Source organism: Etheostoma spectabile, chromosome 22 (genome assembly GCF_008692095.1).
Source record: "Etheostoma spectabile isolate EspeVRDwgs_2016 chromosome 22, UIUC_Espe_1.0, whole genome shotgun sequence".
Taxonomy (NCBI): Eukaryota; Metazoa; Chordata; class Actinopteri; order Perciformes; family Percidae; genus Etheostoma; species Etheostoma spectabile.
In genome coordinates, this window is record NC_045754.1 from 7,768,048 (window position 1) to 7,791,583 (window position 23,536).

Sequence of the window (23,536 nt, forward strand, 5' to 3'; positions counted from 1 at the left end):
ATAACAGAAAAAAAAATGAACGGACAAAGACAAAAGCGTTCAGCCCGACAGATAGTGGTGGGGTTACCTTTAACTTTGACTGAAACTGCGTGTCACGCTAAGTAGGCTATAACATTTAAAGAAAAAAAGGCCTGCATCCAGTTTAAAGTGAACCGGATGCATGTTGAAATGCATCACTGCTCATTATTTGCAACTTGTATCGAGCGACATCAGCATTAAGAAAATGTCCTCGCGTGGATCATGGAGCTCTAATGATGCTGTATAAAACTTACATCGGTTATTGCGACGCTTCCCCTTGTACATGGGCATTGTGTACGGGTCCACCTTTGCGCTCGTTCAGTTTCAGGTGCTACGGAGACACGGCGCGTCGAGACTTCGGCGAGCTGCGATACTTTCTGACCAGAAATAAATGTCAGCCCTTCAGACTGGGGATTGGATGCGCTGCTTGAGCGAGGATCATACCATGTGAGACGGAGGAGGGGCGGACCACAGTGACTCTCATCCACACACACTTCTGTCAAGTGTTAGAACATATCATCACAAACAGGGAGCAAAAATGTGAAAATGACAGGAATAAATAGCCACGAGTTTGCATAACAACTAGAATGATCTGGCAGGATACATTTTGGTCACATCTACCCTCAAGATATATATACACACACATACTTTAGACCAGGTGTTTTCTGTTTAAGACAAGGATCCCTTAACTGAGAGAGACGGATTAGGGACCCCCATCTATATATGTTGTATACAATTAAATTTCATATTAGCTACATTTACAATACAATAACGTGTGTGGACGGCCTACAGCCTTTATACTTACCCTTTTAGTTTATAGGATACTAAGCTCCTAAGATAATAATGGTTGGCATGATTTCATAAATCGTGTTTTAATTGTTAAACATTAGCTACATGTGGCACAAGGAACCCTCGGGATTACCTGTAGGCTACGTGTGGAGGGCTACCTTCCCCATAGGCCAGTAATATGTGTTTTTTATTTCACAAATAGGTTGGTTTATATTTGCTTATAATATGTTGGATTCATGTAAAGAAAGTTTTATTTTTTGAAAAAGAAGTGCAGTAAGTCTGAGGACCCCCTAGGGGTCCCAGACCCCCTGTGGAAGATCTCTTCTTTAGACAAATCTGTGGCAGGAGTTCTTCCTCTCAAGATTAATATACTTGTTATGTTGACCACATTTTTATTGTCATAAATCAACATGTATGAGCCGATTATCTGAGTCAAAGAAAATGTTCCATCTATACCTACCAATATAAGTTATAGGGTTTCCATTTGTATCTTTTACTTTCATGCACATAAGTTGAACATGTCATATTGTTGGTTAGTTATTATACATTATATACTTATGTCTGCAATAAAGGTTGATGGTAAAATTAGTATTGACCATCGATTGAAAAATGATCAGTTGTCCACTAACAAAAAATATGGCATCTCGTGATAATGTTAGGAGCGATTCTAAAGCATTACACTAAACTATAGGTTGATAGTATTTTTCTTTTTTCAGAGGACATATTATGCAGAGTTGCAAATCACTAATGTGAGTATCATTTCTCACTGTCAGAAATGGAATATGATTGGATTTAAAATAAATAGTTATTATTTTATACATTTATTTTACGTCACTTAAGATATATACAGTATGTTACAGTCAAGAAGAGGAGTCTGCAGCCGTGCTAATGGCTCTGTGAGGCTGTACTGAGGTATTTGGTTGAAGATTTTGACCTTTGATGACAGCGCTAGATGAAGTCACAGGATCCCTGACACTATTAGAATTCATCATAAATATCTCTGTACAAATTTTCATGGCAGTCCATCCATTAGTTGTTGAGCTATTTCAGGCTTACTGTCCTCGTCATCCATATTGCTAGAATTGACAAATTGCTAAATGAGTTGGCACTACGTCATTCAAGTGTTTTTTTTCTTACTATTCTTCAAAAGTGCTTATAATTCATCCTGACCTTATTTTAGGAATAATTAAATTCAGATTGTCACACAGTATGCACACCTTACTTTGAGATTTTCCATCAATCCAACCTTTAAAAGATGACCGAACTCCGAAATCAAGTACCGTCTGTGAGTTTAAAGGTGCCACTTTATCAGTGATAGCTCACTTCTGTATTTAGACAAGAAGGAGTTGGCAATCAGGAGCCACCCACGCAATTGTAATACTGTCGGATCATTATCTCACTTCACATGCGCATACAGTGATATTGGAATACAAATACTATTGCACTTCCTTCACAACCTCTGGGCACGTTTGAGAAAAGGTGCATCTCATCTTACTTGCAAAGGAAGATTGTGTTGCCAGGGAGACGAGGATAAGGAAGCAGCCTGGATGTTGATTTTGTGCCATCCATTTCACTATATTACATTACTGTTGTGTGGGTTGAATAACAACATGTTTTCTTTTTTGCCTGAGATGAATTGTGCATTAGAAACAAAAAACCCCAAGAGCTAACGCCATGGAAGTATAGCAGGAATTCAATCAATATTACTCTCCACTGAAACTGTGGCTGCTGCTCTAACATGCTCCAGAATAACAAATGGCCGTCTTTATGCTTTTGCTTTGAAACTTAGAAAAGATGAAATCCCTCAAATTTTGATAAATTTAAATAAATCAACAGAGAGGATATTATTACTGGTTCATGCACTGGGCTATATAAGTCATCCATTCTAAAAACGTCTTATTGTTATCACAGGTTTTCTTCACATTTAAACATTGTTTTTGGGATAAAGAAAGCAAAGAAGGAATGAACATGTTACAAACATCAGCAGACAAAATGAGAAAACTCCTTTTTTAAAGTATAGCAGGGACACCTGGTGTCCATGATGGATTAATACAACTGACCTCAATAATACAACAGGAAGCATGTAGTCAACATCACAGCAAAATGAGGACATTTGAATCACTCATAATTAATTTATTCTATTCATGCTTCATTTTGTGACTTCTCTCTCTCTCAAAAATGTGAAATTCAGGATTAACTTTACACAATGCCAACCGTGTTTAATCCTGCCACCTGACTCAATGGCTTCATTAATGAACATCGGACAGAATGAAATCTTTGAGCAAAGCTAGACATCCCAATCCAATTCTTATACATTTAGAAGCGTTAATATTTTGAAATGAAATGCAGGGTTTAGCAACCTTTGTTAGTGGGAAATGCAACACTTCCTTTTGTCTATACAGTCCTGTTTCCAGTAAGATGCAAAGATCCTCAAGTTTTGTGGTGAATTTCTAAAAAAATACAGAGGATCAAATCTGACCATCAAAACCTTTTCATTCACTGCAATTTGAATAACAGTATTCAATGTTTTGATCAGGACCACCTCAACAAGGCCGATGCTTTCAGATAGATTTACTTGGACAACACCTCTCCATGAAGCTATTAAAGCAGGTATAATCCATATCTGTATATTAACATTGAATCAAGTGGGTAAAGGGAAACTTACTCATAGGCATGAACCATCAGGGCATCATTACCCAACTCATTGTTTTCGGTTGTCTGACCAGCAACTTCAACATTTTGGTTCACTCTCACTGATGTCTGGGTCGTTATCGGCCGCAGCAGGCAGCTGTTCACAATGAAAATGTTTTTTTAAAACCCACTTTACACTACCTGTCATTTCCAAATGACAGATAGACAGATGTTAGTGACTGTATCAGCTGAATAGTCGGGCATGTAGCAGCTAAAGAGCCAGATGCCTCCCCCTGGAGTTGGTGGAGACCAAAAACAGTGTTAAAAGGGAGGGTAAATATTGGATATGGGGGACCAGAAAAGAGTTTTCCTTATTAACAAAAGTATAATACAATAAGATATACAGTGTATATTTTTTAAGATGAGTTTTGGCTTCTTTTATTGCCTTTATTGATAGAACATATTAATTCAGAAAAGTGGGAGAAAGGGGGGGATGACATGCAAGGGCTGAGCCTCACATGGGGTGCACGCTCAACCACGTGAGCTTACAGGACGCCCCATACAATATTATAATATAAAATTATAACTATATATATATATATATATATATATCAATGTACACAGCTTGTTTGCATTGCCCCCTGATGGCCAAAAAAATAAATGTTCAAACTTCCCTGATATGTGGGAGAAAGTGTAAAAACTCTAACATACACATCTTCCTCAAGGACTGCTTGCTATATATTAACGTCTCTGTTAAGCGGCCAGTGTTATTTCCCTTGCTATACTGCACCAGAGGGCTGGTTAAGTCCAGTTAAACTGATTTTAATTAAAGACCCGGGTGCTGAGGTTTCCTTAGCGAGAAGGGAAGATGAAGAGAAATGACCAGTCAACCTGGACATGGCGATTTCCTTAAGAGGAATACACCCTGTTTCTAGGAACTTCGTGAAGTCTTAGCACATCATTACCCTTTTTAAGATACTAAGAGCTTCCTAGAAGAAGTACATGCATCAACTGGATCAGAGTGCTCTGCATTCGCAGACAATTCTCTGCTGGCAATTGAAAAACACTGCCTTTTAACAAATGACCCTCATTTAAAGACGAGATAGAGGGATGCTACGGATGCCCACAGGGAAGATTTTCTACATGATGGATATAAATCTGCTGAAGCCATCACATATCATTGGCCTACGACTTACAGCCTCTCTTAGCTCATTAGACAGGCACTGCTTTTGGCATTGAGTAATTGCAAACATATCTAGTGTGTCAACTCCTGCAGCTGCTTAACAGTCTGTGACAGCAAATCACCTTTCTTTGCTAATAGTAAGCTTTGAACGACTCATTTGTTTGGATTCTGTCCATTCGACAGATCAAGCCGTCGAAAAATACAAAAAACACTGTGTCAAACTGTGTCAAATTGTTGTTTTTTTAGCAGTGTTTTTGTATGCATTTTGTGATTTTCTCCTTTCTCTTCTCCAAGTTTATGCATGCAGATAAACCTCAACTACTCAAAGGGGCAGTGTGCATTATACTGGGAAGAAGAAGAACAATGCCCAGGGAGATTTAAAAAAACAAACAAAACATTATTAGGGGAAAAAAGGCATCTTGTCATACACACACACACACACACAGGTTTCATACACAAGTTACTAGCAGTTACTGAGTTACCTCCTCTAAAAGCAAAACTGCAGCAAACCTCTCAACTGGTTTTTCAACACTAGCATCCTTATGGTTCAAGTGTTGATTGTAACCCAAACCTGGGAAGGAAAATTGCACACTCTAGTGGAGCACAAACAGCATGACAGCAATGTGTAGTGAATTTGTATGCCTATAGTGCATTTTCCTGTTCGGCTGATTCAGACCTAGCTCCCTTGGATACTGCGTCTTTAAGTAATCAATGTCAGAGGCCAACAGAAGCAATCTGTCACCTCCTGTTTTCCTCGAATTTGTTAGTTTAAAAACATTTTCTGTGTTTGTACATTATAGTTTTCAGTCTGAAATCACAGGAAAAGAACTTACTTTATCAAAATGTATAAATTCTGATCATTCATCCATTTTTTCCCCATCATTTGAGGACGATAGTGTATTTTAGCATGTCTTGAGCCAAAGGTAGAGAACCAGCCAGCTTCCAGTCTGTTACAGAGCATATATTACAGATAGAAAACACATAAAACACACTTTCACACTGAAAGTTGGTTGGAGTCTCCATCTTTGGACTTTGTGAAAAATATTGAAGTAATTAAGAGAAGAACATGTAAATAAACTTGATCAAGCCTCTTAAATCTACAGATCTTCAGTAAATAAGTAAAAAAGCAAATACACAAGCATACATTTCATTTTTAATTAAATTGAATGATTATTTTCTAAAATGCTGGGAAGGAAATCCAAACAATTTTTACCCACCTTTTAATCAACTTGATTTAATTATTCATTTTTTTCGTACACATCACTGGAATTACATTTATCCAGCCTACATCCTTTCAAGTAAGACCTCGTTTATTTCTTTTACAGGCCCTAATCTGCATTATCCGTCCCTCTTGCTTACTTGCTTTCCCTTCTTTATCCTCCCTCCTCCTCTCACTCACTCACTGTTTTGCCTCTCTCTCTGCTTCACGCGCTTTCTCTCCATCTGGCAAGGTCAGCGGAGTGCAAAGAATCACATTAAGAAGTATTCAAATGTTGAACTAGTCACAATTGCTATTCATAAAGGCTGCCAAATCTAATTCAGCTCAGACGCTATCAGTGCCACGGTCTTTCACCCAGTCGGCAGAGATAATACAAACCACACAGGGAGGTGGCGGTTTGAAGAAACCTGATAATGTCTCCTAGATGTAATTGAGCCACAAATGACTGAGCCATTGCCCATACTGCAAAAGAAAAGAGGCACCAAAGCGGGCAGATTTTTACTTCATTTTGGATTCTACCTACTGCATCAGAGATTAACAAAGCTGTGATTAATTTTCCATGATTTGGAAAGTAACACTCATAACGAATAGAGTGATTAATACACCAAGGATGACAAATGGCAGCTTAAGTGAAAACCTTTTCGAGACAATGATGGACATAACTGTTTTACAAAATCTAACAAGAACTTTTCAACTCGTGAACACTTTTACAAACTTCTTGGCTGCAAAGAGTCACAACCGGATAAGGAAACAGACACAAATGCCACGTTCTTTCTTTCTTTTTTAACTCTAACAACAAACTTCACATGATGTGTAAAAACATCTCCTCTTGTGTCCTGAAGGGCCAAAGATGTCCCCCCTGTGATGAAGCTGACTGCAGGTATTCAGTTGAGATGAAAATCAGTTATGGTTCCTCTACTTATTAGATTTCAAATAGATTATGAAAACACTTTTTCAAGTAGAAATTTCCCTTTAGAAAAACACTTGTTGGCAGCGCTGAAGCTTGAGGGATAATCATTTTAAAACATGAACGGTATTTTTGTCAAAACACTGGAAAAAACTATTCACGGTTTGGTGCTCACAGATGATCCTCACTGCCAATTTCCTTGCTGGGACTAATAAAGGATTATCTTATCTTTGCAAAAATCTGTGCTTTGAAAATAAGTATTTCCAGATGCACACATATGAGGACCTACCCTGGAAATCCAGAGTTCTCTGTCACTGTCAGTTACTCTGCCATCGAGTAATACTGCTCATTAACTATACCCTTGTAGCCTAGTTGCACCAATCACATCGGTGTATCTAATGAAGGCGGGCCAGAGGCGAGCTGAAAGATGACGACAGTTTACTCTACCAGTTACCTCCGCTAGTAGCTATGCGTATGGGTCTATGGATGGGTATTGATACGTCACCCCGTGTGTTATTGGGATTGATCGTAGTGTTATCCAATTGCGGGCAGTGAGATTTTAAAATGCACGCTTGGTGCCACCCCTCGAGGTGGCCGACTTTCACTACTCAATGCCAGACCCTAAATCTTTCGGATTTGTGTTTCTGCATTCCCTTAACTCTAACCTTAAAGTTAGGCTGTTGCCACAAGTGACAATTACTTGATATTATGAAATGCTCAGTTCTAAGACCAAGCAAGGCTGTATGAGAAAACCCCTGAAAGTATTGAATTGATTAATGGTGTATATTCAATATTTCATTTGTAATAGAAATAATGTTTTTTCTGACAGTCTCACTGTATCTAATTCCTAATCCTAACTTTAAACATAAAAATCTTAAGCCTCTTAAAGTACAATGCAATCACATTTTACTGCATTAATTGATAATAATGACCAATGTACATATAATAATGCTACTAATATGAATTGTCATTAACATAGACACATGCATAAAATATCTCTCACCCTATATATACTGTATACAAGCAAATTTTTTAGATTTTGAAGAACAAACTTTATCTGCGCTAAATTAGATTTAGCAAATGACAGGATAGACGTACAATAGTAAATTAACCTCTTTAAGACATTTTAATTCATATGATAATGTAATGTAATACCCCTCTACCAGGCCTTCAACATGATGTGTGTCAAATCCAACCCCAACAAAATCCAAACTTGTCTACGGTTTTTAGAAAGTAACACATAAGCACATTAAGACATGACCATTTTCTACAAAAAGAAAGTGAAAACCAACTAGATGGTAAGTCATTAAAAATAGAAAAAACTGTAACTTCTACATAAATCTGTGAGGCATGACTGCAACTGGGTTATGCCAGTCACATGTGGTAATAACTGCTGTGAACCACAGTGTGGCGCTCAGTGACCATAGAGTGGAAAAGTGCCATTTTACACACACACACACACACACACACACACACACACACACACACACACACACACACACACACACACACACACACACACACACACACACACTTCTGAATCCATGATGTTCATTTACTTCATGTGTGAGGAGAAGAGACTGACACCGTCGCGACCCGTCATCTCAAACCAAATGAACACTTGATGAATTTCCCCTTTTGTTAAAAGAAGCGCTCGTCTTGGCCGAGACTCAAATTTCCTTTGACAGGACGGCTCCCACAACTCAAAGTAATGAAGGCAGCCCATCTTCCCCTGTTAGATGAGGTGCATAAATACAGACACAGCTCATTAATAACTCTGTCACACAGGTAGGCTACGGGAAAAAAAAAATGACACACTTTATAGCTCAAGCACTGAGTCCCAAAAGCTGCAAAGCCCCACTTAGGTATGTTCACATAGTGTACCCTGAAAAGTAAGATGCTTAAGACCTTGGTACAGATTTTACATCACATGGGACTATTAAAAACCATGCTTTGAGTCATCCATCTTTTGTGTGTTACATTTAAATTTTTGTCATCTAGTGTGACTACTCTGGATGAAAGCACCTTGTATTTACTAGTGTGTCAAGACCACCTAAACAGAAGCCCAGTCATTACACCAAGACCAGAGTGTAATACAAGCAAAACAAGGCCAAGACTTCGAGGGGTTGAGACCAAGTAAAGACCAAGACCAAGACCAAGGCCAAGGCAGGGGCGTGACCGAGTCCAGACCAGACCAGTGCCAGACAGCCAGAACTTCTTCTCTTGTCTCCCTTTTCATTCACTTTCTCAAAACTGGGTTAAGGGAACAGGGTGAGGGGGTTAACAGTAACTAATTTCAAATTAGAAATGTTATTGGTTACATCTGAAGCAGGAAGTTTTACATCCAATTATAGCAATGGTGTTGACACATAAATCAATCAATGCACAGGAAGTTAAGTGATGTCCCTGCAGTTGACCGGTCTTGAAATAAAATCCTGAGTCCTCTTTATCAGAGACCGAGTCAGGACTGATTAAAATTGTGGTCAGTTCCGAGACGAGACCTTCAAAACGTGGTCTTGAGACTAATCTTGAATACTACAACACTGGTATTTACCAGTATATGTTCCTCCTTTTATAGCCATTAGTTTGGCAACTTGTTTGCCACGTCCTACTTCTCCACCAAGGCTACAGGCTAATGAGGATGTGTAAACAAGCCACAAGGCGTTGTCAAGGTCATCCATGCACTTCAAGCCAGCAGCTGCAATCTATTGAAGACAACCCCTCCCTGTCCATATTAAGCTCAATTAGTCCTTGGAGACATGGAGCAGACAGCTGTGTGTAAGGCTTCCTCTCCCTCAACAGCTGCAATAGACGTTTTGGTCATCCTGTCAGCTCAGTACAGTGGGCACCTTTTTTTGGACTGATGGGAACAACAATCTTTGACATTGGTCCAGCATTAAGCAAGATCACGGCAGTCGGCAGCAGCGAAACAATCTACAATGTAAGTTAATAGGGCAATTGTACAGCTTGTATTTAACCTCACAAAAGTGCTTTAATATTTAGTGATTAATATTCTAAGTCTATGACAACATTACGAAAAGGATCCCTTTAGAAATAGACCTTTACAACTTCTTTAAGACGTTTCTGTATAACCAGAAACAGCTCTGGAGTGCTAGCTCTAAACCCACCAGACTCCACTTAAAAAAGTAATACATTTAGCGTTTATATAACCAACATATTTTCACATGTAAATTGGTAAACTATGTGTTTATTTCAACCAAAATTAGACAACAACATTCGTTTTTGAATGAAGTATTTTTTACGATGCTAAAATTACTGTTAATTTACATGGAGTCTGGTTGATTTGGGGAACATAATTTTGCGGATGTTTATGTTTAAATTAAGGATCTTATTCTTTGACAGATAGGTGAACCTCCTTGAAAATCCCTTCCATAATAGTCAGACACTAAGAATATTAATCTGAGTCTGTCAGTGGCAAAACAAGCACATTTGTTAAGATAAATACAAGCTGGACAATTGCCCTATTGACTTACTTTGTAGTTTGTTTCGCTGCTGCCGACTTTAGCGATCTTGCCTAATACTGGACCAATTTCAAACATTGTTGTTCCCATCAGTCACTCAGGAACAAAAACATTGGAAAATATGGTTGGAAAAAAACGTAGTTACCCTTTGACTCTAATCCAATTGATTTTCTCAGAGCGAGCAGGCAGTTCAGTGTTTTAATCAAATCTTCACAGAATAAGCAAAATGTTCAAGACACTTTTTTATGAAGAGGTCAATTCAGGTAGAAGTCATTATGCCGTTATGATTTCCCTAATTAAATCTATACCAGTCACACAGGAGGAGACACAGATAAAACGAAAGGAAGCTGAGTTTAAGAAAAGTGTTTCAAGCTTTGAGATAGGCGAGATCGAAAATGGGCTACAAAAACATCAGGACAATGTACCAGATGCTTTGTTTAATCACTCTGTATTCAATTAGACATATGTTTGCATGTGGATCTTATATCAGGAAATAAATCTGTGCACTCTCATTCAGTGGTGGAATTATCCTTCTAGTTGCACTCCCTGATATAGCACAGACTTGAGATCTAAGACGGCCAAGTGGCCAGTTTTGTCATGCACCAGTGCTCTAAACAGGGCTCTGAGTACCTAGAGATGGTTATGGCCTGACTGTAAACTGTGTCTGCGTGTTGTCAGAGAGTTTACTCCTGGCTGCAGCTAATGCAACGTGTTGACTGCAATAAACTTGAGGTAGTTAACCGCCATAATGCTCAGCGTGACCTTTTACTGGACAGTGAAGCCCAAGGCTGACTCCCTTCCTCCGGCTGTGAGTCAGTATTCCATGCTAACAGCTGGATGCAATGATTCACAAGCAGTCAAATTTGTAGCGTAATTGGCGAGGAGGCCTTGTGAGTAAGAGGATGAAGGGAATGAGGAAGGGTGGAAGCAAAGTAGCGTGAGCGAGCAAGGAGACGGAGGGAGGATAAATGTGGAGTCAAATGAGGAAATGTGAGGAGGGAAAAGTAAACACGTGAGAGAGCGAGAGATTGCTCCGGGCGAGGCTATGGGCTGTTTTTAATGTTATTTTGTTTATACTGTCCGTCTTCTTTCAGGGGAGAGAATTCCCCTGTGAGTCTGTCACAGTGATTCTTAATTTGCACACTAAGCTGGGGGAGTCAGAGGGGTTACGCTGTAGAGTCATGTGAGCAGGGGTCCGCAGAAACCCTCAGGGGTCACAGTAATTATCACTGCATGTGTAATCACAAGTCACAAACCATTACTCGCACAATACGTCACCCTTTAATCGCCTGGATTTCTCTTTTGTCATTCAGCCTGAGGTGCATATCAACGATTACGGCGTGAATTAGAAGACAGACATGACTGACTGAATCAATAATTATGGAGTGTTAAAGGGCAGATTTTCTATTTGGAGGGGGGGGCTGTGTTATGAAAGTCTGTTTAGCTGATGCTCCATGTAAAGGTTGCACTGCAGTGGTCTATGTCATAGCAAGGCTGCACACCTGGCACAAACACACATCTTTGTTACTGAAGTATTATCTGTCAGCATGCAGCAGAGCATCTGGAAGAACACTAATCCTACAAAAAAGACTCATTACTCTTGATACACATCGCTGCGATGTGTAAAGTCAAGCCTTTTTAGTTGATGTCAATATTCCAAATATGTTGTCTAATTGTAAACAGGCATATCTGGTGTACATTTTTGGATTGTAAAAAAATGCCCTAATCTCAAATTTCAAACAATGATCCATTCATTCAAACCCATCCTGTCTGCATCAGCATGCCCTAAATGTGAACCTAAGCTAAACTGGCATCTTTGATTATGCACGGGGAACAATTTTCCATCTCTGTTCTTCTTCAGTGGTCCACAGCCACTTCCCCTTGCTGCCTCTCTCTCTCTCTCTCTCTCTCTCTCTCTCTCTTTTCTGTAGATGGATGTAATATTAATGAACACATCTCAGCCAGGATGCTTGTTAGGCTTCAAGCTAATCCTATTTCTCACTGTCCCCACTGTTCACCTTGGACTGGGCTCCCATCAGCTTATTTACTAACTGCTAAAAAGCTACAAGAAGGGACAGCAGCTTCGGGGATCCTCGGTCAGACACAGGAAAGAAATGCAGCTTGAGACTCTGAGGTGGCTGGTCGGTCACATGGAAGATATGAAGACAGGAATGAAGATGGATGTGTCCTCTATACTTAGTGACTCATGTCGGCATCAATGTTGTATTTCGGATCATATCATGACCAATGGTAGGGGAGGTAATCTCTTTACTTTGTCTTCCTTAAAAACTAACAAGTTGCAGTGTTTCTCCAAAATTGAGTGTGTCTCTCACAGACCCCACTGCTGCATGTGAAAAAAAGTATATTCTTTTCTTCTGTCTGACCTTATTAAAACCCAAAATACTGAAGTAATAAGTAATTGCCACAAACTTTGCTTGCACATTTGCTGAAGGTGACAAAATACAGAGATTACCATAAAGCACTGAAGACGGCCCTGGGATCTCCAAAACAAAACATAAGGGCTTAAGTACATTTTACCCTTTTTTTTTTTTAAAGGCTTGTCTGCCGTTTGGCTGTCTATCTTTTTATTTTCATTTTTTTTTAAATCTTTGTTTATAAATGTGATGCAAGATTGTGGCCCTGTTTCAGAAGCAGTTATAGCAAGCAGACTTTGTGTTATTATCAGGCAACAAACCAATCAAAATAAAATCAATGTAGTTACACTAGCCTACGTCCTTTTCTCGTTTAGCTACAAAAGGACCATAAGGACTGAGGTATAAACAATAACTTGGCACCTTTAACATTAGCATATTTCTGTATAACATCTGTAAATCAATTTGGAATCAATAATATATTTTTCTTTTTATTGGTATACTGTAGCTCATGCATTTCACTGGATAAATCACTGGAATTTCTGGAATAACTGGTGGCTATGGAGTTGATTTGTGATAAAAAAAAATGTTATTGTTAGATTGACAACAACAGCACACCATCAGCCTCTATATACATCTGTAATACTGAACATAGATCATTTTAACACAAGTACACAAACATGGTATTCTTGTGTATCCACGTATATCATGACATTCATCAATTGCCCAACAAATAGCTCTTTAAAAAATAGAAAAGTAAAATATATGTAAACATACCAGTATGTATTGTAAAAAAAAAAACAACACTTTGTCTTTTGCACGAGAATCCACATTGCAACTTGGCACACAACAAGCACACCACCCTGCACCACAATAGTGCTTTTTTATATAACATATAAAATAAAATGGCCTGATCTGTGGCAGAGGTAATGGAAAATAAAAACGCGCACGCGCGCACAAACACACACACACACACACACACACACACACACTCTGATGCACAGCTCAGTGTTTCTCTGCCTTCTGAACCCAGATTTCTAATCAGAGAATTAGCTTCAGTTTCCCCTGCCAAAATCCACACAGTAATCCATCTCACTTTGTCCACACAGTGGCTCATGCCCCACTAAAGTATTTGTCAGTATGGTTGAAAGAGAGAAAGGGATGGAGAAAGAGAGAAAAAGACGGACAGAAAGACAATAAGATATCCTGGCAGCCGGGGAAATGTGCTTTCCTGGTGGCTTTATTAAAGCCTATTAAGTGCACAATGACAATCTTTAAATTTTGTCAGTACTGTTTCCACAAAAGAAACATGTTCTTATATTCCGAATACATTACAGCTTGGCTAAATCCTCGGCTTGGCTATACTGTTGATGTTATTGTGTGACTGTGAGCCTGCGCACTGCTCTGTACCTGCTGTTATGGATGCTTTTGCCAAGTGCTGGGTCAGGCTAACTGTGCATTCAACGTCTGGCCCAGTCGCTCAGAGCGTGATTAATGAGGGAGGAGACGGACAAACAGGGTGCATTCTAATCACCCACAAGGACAAGGAGAGATAGCCGAAGAAAGAAAGAAAGGGTATAGGAGAGCAAAGAGAAAGAAAGAGACTATGTTTTGATATTACAGTTTGTGTGACGTGTCCTCACTCTGGTTCCTTTTCTGTGCACAAACCAAATCAACATTTTCCATCTGCAAGCACACATCGACCCCCCCCACCACATGCACACACGCACACACACATATACACATACACACACACACACACATACACGGTAAGACACACGGAATACTCTCACAGCCTCAGAAGCAAACACAGGGACATGAAAAAAAGACAGAGGGGGCCTTATGGGGTTAGCTTTGGCAAGGTTCAGTCCAATGGATCTGGAAGAATTGGCCAATCTAGTTGCATACTGCAATACCCAGAAGGCCTCTCAATCATGACTGTTCATGCCTCTGAACCTGGCTCTTGAAAATAAAGTCACTGAGCTGTGCAGTTATTGTAGACATAGTTGGAATTATCTATGCAAATTTCAAAGTGAAAGTGAGCCTGTGAATACTAATGGTGAATGATAAAAAGAATTACAGCAGCCAGGTGGAGAAAATACAGGAGGATTGCTTTGGATAGACACTAAAGAAAAAAATCCCCCGTGGGTATTCACTTATACTGTTAAGCCTGTGATATTCACAGCATTTAAGGAGTTGCATGTATTTTGGGAGGAGGTGTTGCAATTTACATTACAGCCTCATCTTTGTCTGTGAGTTACACATTTCCTTTTTTTCACCATCATGCTTTTGAATCTGCAAAATGAAGAGTCCAGCCAAAAGCCTTTGCCCTTTTTATTCTTGGGGGTCAACAACAAATCCTTCCACCAAAAATGTGGTTAATTACTTTCTTGCTGAGAGTTAGAAAAGAATATTGATACCAACCATCATAAAACCGGAACCAGTTTTTAAGTGTTTTTGTATAGATTAAACAAACAAGATTGGTTTGTAGGACTAGGTGTTAAAATCCTGAAGTACCAGCCTTATTGGCCTGGCTATCCTGACATAGGGGAGCTGTTGACCATTGTTAACTGGAACACATCATGTATTGTGTACCCCAGCGTCATTGGGTGTTTCGGCCTTGTACTCACAGTACACTCTCATCAGGGCAGGCCCCCCACAGGTTGATCAGACCTGTGTGTGTGTGTCCCAGAGCCAATATATATTTGTGTTAATTAGTGAGCTTTAGAGGGGCTGGTTGCAGGATTGTATCACCTTCAGACTGAGCCATGTTATCTATTTTCCATACCAGTCTTTGAGCTTAGCTAAGCTAACTCAAGCGCTGGCTGTGGCTTCAAACTTAACGTACTGGTATGGCAGTGGTCTTGGCCTTCTCTTACAATCTAACAAACAACAATGAATCAAAATGTTGCTTCCAGGCACCTATAGTACGATAACAACAATCTTACATGTTCATTGTATACCACACTGTGCAATGAGAAGGGTCTATGGTCGCAATCTGTGTCAGACTGTATGATCAATGGAATGTCAGATGAAGCCAGGATTGCCTGGTGAATCATAGTACTACAATTAAAATGGAACATTTTCAAAAACGGGAACAAAAGAGAAAGAAATCGATGTGAAGCTTATCGTGGTGAGCAAAGGTAGGACAACGTGAAATGCTGAATGCAAGTCTTTTTCTTTTTTTAGGCTCAGCATTAACCTCACTGGCCAGCGTATTCTGAAGTATTTCTTGACGTATTTTGATAGGTTGCTTTGATTGATAACCTTAATTATCCAACAGAGAAATTGGTTTTCAGTGGTAGAAAGTCACACAATAAAAACAACAAACACAACAAGGACATAGTCCACACATGGCAAAAAAACTGCATACGTAGACTCATACCAGCAGAAGGAAAACAACAGAGTGATAAACGTAGATCTAAGACTATGGGCCCTATCTTGTACCCGGCACAGCGCAGCGCACGTAATTGTCTTTGCTATTTTAAGACCGTCCAGTACCCACGCTGTTTAAATAGCAAATGCACCTGCGCCCATCTTTTTAAAACAGCCAATTAGTAAAATGCGCCTAGGCTTATGCACAGCCTGCACACACTGTGCTTGTTGCTCACACACAGGGACATACGGCAGCACACAAACATGCAAAACATTACAAATAAAAATATGACGGTGCAAATCTGCCATCATAATAGCAATGCGCCAAAGTACAAATGTGCCGTGCTGTTAAAGGAAATAGGAAACACTGATTGATTTATTGCATGTTACGCCCCTAAACACACCTATGAATTAATGAAGTACAATTATTTTGAACCATCCGCCCGACGCACAAACCCTTTTTTCCGCCGTCAAACTACTACACCATGAGCTTAGATCGTTAAAATAGGGCCCCACATTTTCCAAGGTTTTCACTACATATCTCATATCTCTATATGTTTGATTATGGCCTCCCCCTTTTTGAAATTTATGTAAAGGGTATTTAAAAGAATAGAAAACATTCACAGTTCACAGTAGGAGTACCTTTAAATATTCCAAAATGTCATTGCAGCAACTGTCTTTGGCCAGTTTTGAACAACAAGACACTCCACACTTCACACTGAAAGCAATCCTCCCTGCACACTCTCCTTCTACATGTCCCTGCTCAGTCTTCTCCTTCTTCCCAGTATGCTTCAGTTTCTGTGTCCTGTGCTCCTTGCTATGCATCATGTTGGCCCAAAATGACGATTGATTGCAGTGCCACTGCCTTTGTAATCCGCTTAGGATGGATTTTGCATCTAAATCACTTTATTATTTATGTGCCTAACTCTTGCCAATGCCATTTGGAGGCAGTATGATTGGTGATCCATCACACATTATCCTTCACTGTGGTCATTAATATTGTAAGGATGGACCTTCACCATGAAACTTCCAGGTGGAAGGGAATGCAGATCTCTTTTGAGGGGGGGGGGCAGGCTACTCAAAACAGGAGTCAACGGAGGGAAGATTATTAGGTGTGCTTGCTACAAGAAGGCCTCTCCAGAGAGGTTCTTAGTTCTCCCTGTCTCTGCTATTAACCTTCCCCCACCCCACCCCCCACACTTACATGTTGCACAGCAGCCTATATCTCCATACATGGCCTCTCTTAGGAAAATGTGGGATGCTATTCTTTCATTATCCTTTTACATCAGCGCTTCAATCACCACCTGCCAATCACACGCATCTGCTGCCTACAGGCAGACACACACAAGCACATTGCACACACAGTGCCACATCAGGACATAGTTGAAACAACCACCTCTGTAGATACAGCATACAGCAGTGTTCAGATAGCATTCGGGTTACTGTCAGCTGTACTTGCATACATGTAACTTTGTAGACTCAGCAGTAAAATGGTCATGCTGGGACAACTGAGGGCAAAAACACTCTGTCACTCTTTGACTCTATGGCAGCCCACTGAGTCCACTGAAGAGCGAGAAGAAGGAAAACTGCTCAGATGCATTTAAGGTTCATGGATGCCAGCAATCATCATCTCACTGTGTTAAGAGGAATTCCCCCAGTCAGCTTTTAACCAGAGGGAAGGGACCCCACAACAACATCAACAATAAATGAGAGGCAGAGCTACTGTATTTCTACTTAACATGACTTTATGCCACAACTAAGCAGCTGACCTCAGATGGTTATGACACAGGTTGTAAGTGTTTTCATTCTGAACTCCACCCTCCTGAACAGAGGTCTCCCTAACACCTAACATGTGGGTTTGCAGTGTAAAACTAATACTGAGCAAATTAATGGCAACAAATCTCCACAAACATCTCCAAAAAGAGTATTAAAAGTACTAAAGCGCAATGGATATGACACGTGCCTTTGGTGTGGGAGATCTGGGTTTAAATCCCTAGGTGTAAACATTGTGCAGACATGAAATTGGTAGTGATCCAAAATTGTTTGATTAATGTTTACATGCTTGGTATCATTTCCACTAAAGTGTTTTTATTTCCTGTACACAGACGCACGCCCAAGACTATGCATATAAGGATACCCTATAGAATTAACTGGAACACAGCCTGTGTTTTAATGTTTCAGCACCATGGAGAGAGAAAACATGGCAACAAAGTTAAAAGAAAGTATGTATGCTTGTTTTTTTCTATTTTTTTGGTTGTTGAATCAAACGAAGTAGTATTGATAACATCCTCCATCCCTAGTGGACTCATTTCTTGTATATCTACTGCCAAAACATTATACCATGCAGATTTGTATACTTTATGATATTAACTAGGATACCGGCGGGTTTTCAGCCCCATGTAGAGAGAAAGAGAGACAACAGAAGAAACATTCAACACGTCTGCCCTGCAAGGCTCAATATTCAACGTCTGTGTTCATCTGGAGTGCTTTTAGAGAAATGTCTTTATGCATGTACCTCTGAACTGCTAAGAGACACTGAACTTACGGCATTCAGAATAGCACTGCATGCACTGCTATTCAGCAATGATTGCTGTGCTCACAGTCCTAGAACTCTTGAATTCCTATTCACATTTAGGGTAATGGAGCATCCACTTTTTTTTCACTGAGCGGCGGGGGGGAAGAAAGGGTTGCCAGCTGTGCTATTATAGAATTTTTGCATCCGGTCATCAGCTATATTTCATCCATACGCACACACACAGAGTAACAGTCTTATCTTCTGCGTTGGCGGCAGGCTATGACCTTTGACCCTTGCGTATCATTGAGTGCACAGACTAGTCCTCACCAGTACATGGGAGCAGCTGAGGTGGATCTGGGCAGATGCAGTATGATGTGATTATTCCACTGTCCTTCTTTTCCAGCGACCACTGCCAGCAGAAAACCATGCTTTTCAAATGTACCTTTCCCTCCACAACAACATGTTCTGCTTCTTTTTATGGGGACTGTGGATGATCTCAGCAGCCGATTGTGGTTAAAACACCAACGTGTCTGAGTGCAGCAACACAGCAAAATTTAATGAAACGTTTTCCAACAGGAAAACAAATCTTTTGCGGACTCCAACTCAACTCCAAATCATTATGTGGCTGATTCATTCCTCCGCCATGTTAATATAAAGAGCATCAGTTTGAGAGGATGAGACGGAGGGTGTCTTTAATTGTCAATTAAGGATCTCCCAGTCATACTCCCGCCACATAAATTGTAGATGGAGTGATAACAATGGGGGCAGGGTTGCCTTGTTTTTGAATTGAACCATGGGGTAATGAAAATATTTTTGATTATGTCTGTTTTCTCAACCAAAAACAAGCAATCATACGTGAAGAGAGTCAAATGATTTGTAGACAAGTAACAAATAAATCACTAACACCATTATTAGGGATATGGTGAGTGTTCACTGATGGTTTTGGCTTTGACTGCTGATGGTTCTGCCTGCAACTAGGTTTTAATAACGGATGTGTTTTTCTGCTTATGCGGCTGATTACAACATCCATAATGCCAAATATGAAACTAATGAAAAATTTAAAGAGCAAAAACACATTAGCCAACATTAATCAGGAGCTCATCATTACGTCTGTTTGTCTTTAGGATCAGAACAATAGAGTGAGAGGCATTCAATGTTTCATTTACCATTGATGCTATATTTCCGGTAATATTAGATCAGACAATCAGTTTTTAGAGTAAACATCTGATTAGTTAAGTGTGAAAACGTAACATTAAACTCTAGGGCTTTTGGAACAAGTCAAAATATCTAATAAAGCTAGACATACCTGAATGTATGTATGTATGTATGTATGTATGTATGTACGCGTTTGTGTCCTAATTGGTTTTGAAGAATTCTAAAAGCAGCAATACCACAGGCCAAGCAATTGGCCTGTTGCAAGCAGGCACATTTTCACAGGCACTGTACTAATATAATTTGAATAGTAAAAAAATAAAATAAATGAATGCTGATCAAATGCTGAAATCATTATTCCAATGTGTATTTTTTATTAATGTGTTTTTTTGTTAGCAAATCTTGCCCTTCTTGCTTTCACCTTATAATTCCCCTTGGAACATAATTTGAAACATGAAATTTGAATGGTATTACAGAGGAATACTGACAGCTCTAATAAACACCTATCAAAACCATAGACAGTTTATAAAGACGGAGGGCTTGACAGCTCCCCTAAAGTGAAGCCAAAACATCTCGGTCACCTCCTGGTTGCCCAATTACAATATAGGTCATAAATCCTGCTTACGTTAGCGAATAGCACATGGACCAAGCTAAAAAGCAAATGTCAGATACATTTTTCTGGGAGATTTTGGCTTCACTTTTGTACAGTGGGAGGAAGTGTAGAAATGTTCTCCATCTTTATACACAGTCAGATATCCACACACACAGGCCTTCACGAACAGCCATCATTTTTAAAATAGGAGAGGAAAATAAGGAAACCACTTAGGTCTCTCAGCAGCTGGATGGATTTTAGAAGGGGCTGGGCCAAGTCAAGTCAGATTATTGGTTTAGTGTTTAAGTTGATAAATGCAGTTCAAAAAGAAAAGGCAGAACGGTAACCTGCAAGGTTGATGCAGAGGAGACACAACAACCTTCATATGAGCTCGGTATTTCCTTATCTTTCTTTACCTTTCCTTAAATACATGTTTTTACTCTGTAACTTAGTTAAATGATACTCATTAAGTTAGGAATTAACAATCGAAGGACTTTTGTTTTTAGTTGTGTTCATAACCTTATATAAAACATTCCTTCTTTAGAACAAAAAAAATCTGCCCTAAGCATAATGAGTGTCAGAGTGTAGGAGCTCTTAGAAAGATCATCCTCAATCTACAGGACAAGAGATGACAAACAGGAATGTCCACAAAGACACTATCTTTGTACCAAGAACACAACTGAACCAACACACTTGCTTCCCTAATATCGAACAAACACCATGAATTAAGTTACACCTAATAATGACGCAAAGCCCGCAGGCTAGTTCTGTCGACTAAAGTCTGTTGCACCTCACCTGCACCTGAACCCTTGTGTCCACCTGTAGAGGGGGATTTATAATTGTCACGCCTCAGTGCCTGCGGTGTAGGCATTGCCAAATATCAACTACTTAGCATAATAATCCCGGGCCCCCAGGAAGTGCACTGGGCTTTGAAGCCAATTTGACATTGTGGTAGTGGGCAAAGAGTGGAATAACAACTTCTGTGTGCGTGTTGTGATGCCATTAAGACCAAAAAATACTTTCCCAATAGACTTAGATGGTGAAAGAGACGTCTGTAAATCCGTGAATGTTTTTTTTTTAATGCAAAATGCAAAATGATGACTCCTTCACTATCATAATTTCATTCATTCGGCACGATAACATTTGGAAAGTCTAGAAGAGCCACAAGATTAAATCTTTTACTCCCAATTCTAGTTAGCCGAGCGCTAAACCGCCTCCGCCTCAAACTCTGTATCCAGTGCTCATTGTACATCCATTAATAATCTACTTCAGTTCCTAACTAAACTCCCATCTTGTTGTACTACTCTCTTTGATCAACTCATAAAACGTTTTATTTTGTAATATGCTGGCACCTTTGTACTGGAACACGTTACCCGGTTGAAAAACCACAGAATTTGCGCTCTGCCCCACCTCTATTACCACCTTGGGATCCCCTTGTAGGTTTCAAATCTATGTTCCCTTTGGGTCAAAGTTATCATCATCACTCCCCAATCTCAACTAGGTAAGATTGGTGTATCACTTTGGAGAGTGACAAGGTCAGAGCCTAAATGCCAAATATCAACCATATACATCCACATTCACATAATCCATTCCAGTCCCGAAATTAACTTTTATCTTGTATTGCTACCTTAATCATCTCAGGCTGATATTTTTAACTGTGTAACTGATATTTGCACTCCACTGTTCCACTCCCAGTTTCCCTAATTAAAGCACCAAACACGTTTCAAATGCTTTAATCAAAGGTCTGTTGCCTGCATACAGTATTATCCAGTCGTGATGATTTTAACATCAAGTTTTAAAGCAGTAGTGTCTAGGAATGAGCTCTGCTGAATCTTTGCAATGCATCCCGAGGCTTCACAAAACTGTTTCAACAAGATAAGGCTCAAGACGATGCTCCTCACAGTCAAAACTTTTTTTGGTTGAGCAAAATAAATGTGAATAAAAAACCTTTCATAGTCAACATCCACAAAAAAACAACCCATTACAAAGTGCATGCACAGTAGAAAAATCGATGCTTGCACAGCATGCTGTATTTGCATCCCAATGCCACTTAACATATACTGCTGTAAGTAGTGTGTCTCAGGAATTTTTACATACTTTTTCGAAAGTTGCTGCCTGGTAGATGTTAAAATCAAACTGTGCTTACATTCATTAGCGGATTAGTTAAAAGATTCAGCAGGGATTTTCTCCAAAAAAAGTGTGACAACAAACAAGAAACTTTAGCATTTAGGAGCCTAAAGAAGTTCTAGCCTACATTAAAAGTCTGAGAAATGCTTGAGGCATTTTGTGTTCCTGAGAGAGACTATCTAGCAAAGAACAAGCTTTAACAAAACATTCTGTATTTCAATAGGATATTTTTTGAGAAGTGACGTTTAGACTGTATCTTACTTGCCCTTTATGAGTTTCTGATGGAATCTGCAATGCAAGCAATACAGAAAAGTTCTCACTAAAGTGAGAAAAAGAGATCGCAAAAAAGACTCACCAAGAGGCTGGCCAGCGATGATACGGGCGTTTTCTCCCGCCACAGCTGCTCGGGCGTTCCTCTCGTTTAAATACTGTACGAAGGCGTAACCTTTGTGCACAGAGCAACCCACTATCTTTCCATACTTGGCGAAGATGACCTCTATGTCGGTCTTCTTGACGATGGCTGTGTTGAGGTTGCCGATAAAGACTCTGGAGTTTAGCGAGCGCGGGTCATTCTTGTTGGTCACGTTGCTGGTCTGGAGTTTACCAGTCATTCTCCTCCAGTTGCCCTCCTGGGACACAGACAGGGGGAGGGGAGGACACAGCTTTAGAGGTTTGGGGCAGGCTAACTCCAGCTAAATCTGCTAAACACTAAGGAACGCCAAATTGAAGATATTCAATCAACAAATAAGACATTATGAAATAATCATATAGAAAAATGTATACATAAATGAACCACTAAACTATTCAAGGAAAAAAAAAACTGTGTAATTTTATCATTCTTACTTTCATATTAGGCTTACATACCGTCAGCATCCCAGAAGGCCCACCTGCCGCCCTGTAGCTTACTAACGTAGCTAACTCCTGTTGGCTAGAGAAACCACAGAGAAGACTGGTTTTGCTCTTCACAGTTATGGAATTTGCTGCTAAGATGTTTAATGAACCATTTAACATCTTCCATTAACATTGGCTTTTCACTTTGAACTCACTTTAAGCTAGTTAGATGGGCAAGCAACGTTAGGTAGCCTACAGAAAGCAACTGCCATGTACCACATTTAGCATGATAGCTCCTGTTAGCTAGAGCAACAACAATGTCGCAGTAATTCTAAATGAGCCA

At 39.7% G+C, this 23,536-nt stretch overlaps 1 protein-coding gene across 6 annotated transcripts in view; it reads right to left on the minus strand.

Annotated features, from left to right (window-relative positions):
* Positions 1 to 23,536, minus strand: part of ralyl (RALY RNA binding protein like) — a 95,448-nt gene that overhangs the window by 28,385 nt on the left and 43,527 nt on the right. For 5 of the 6 annotated variants that reach the window (XM_032503874.1, XM_032503873.1, XM_032503871.1 and 2 more), the window contains one exon: positions 22,718 to 22,991. In XM_032503874.1, coding sequence (XP_032359765.1) covers positions 22,718 to 22,973 — 256 coding nt within the window. In that variant the 5' untranslated portion in view covers positions 22,974 to 22,991. Of the gene's footprint in view, positions 1 to 272; positions 482 to 22,717; positions 22,992 to 23,536 lie in introns of those variants that run through there. The other variant, XM_032503875.1, reaches the window with a different exon arrangement.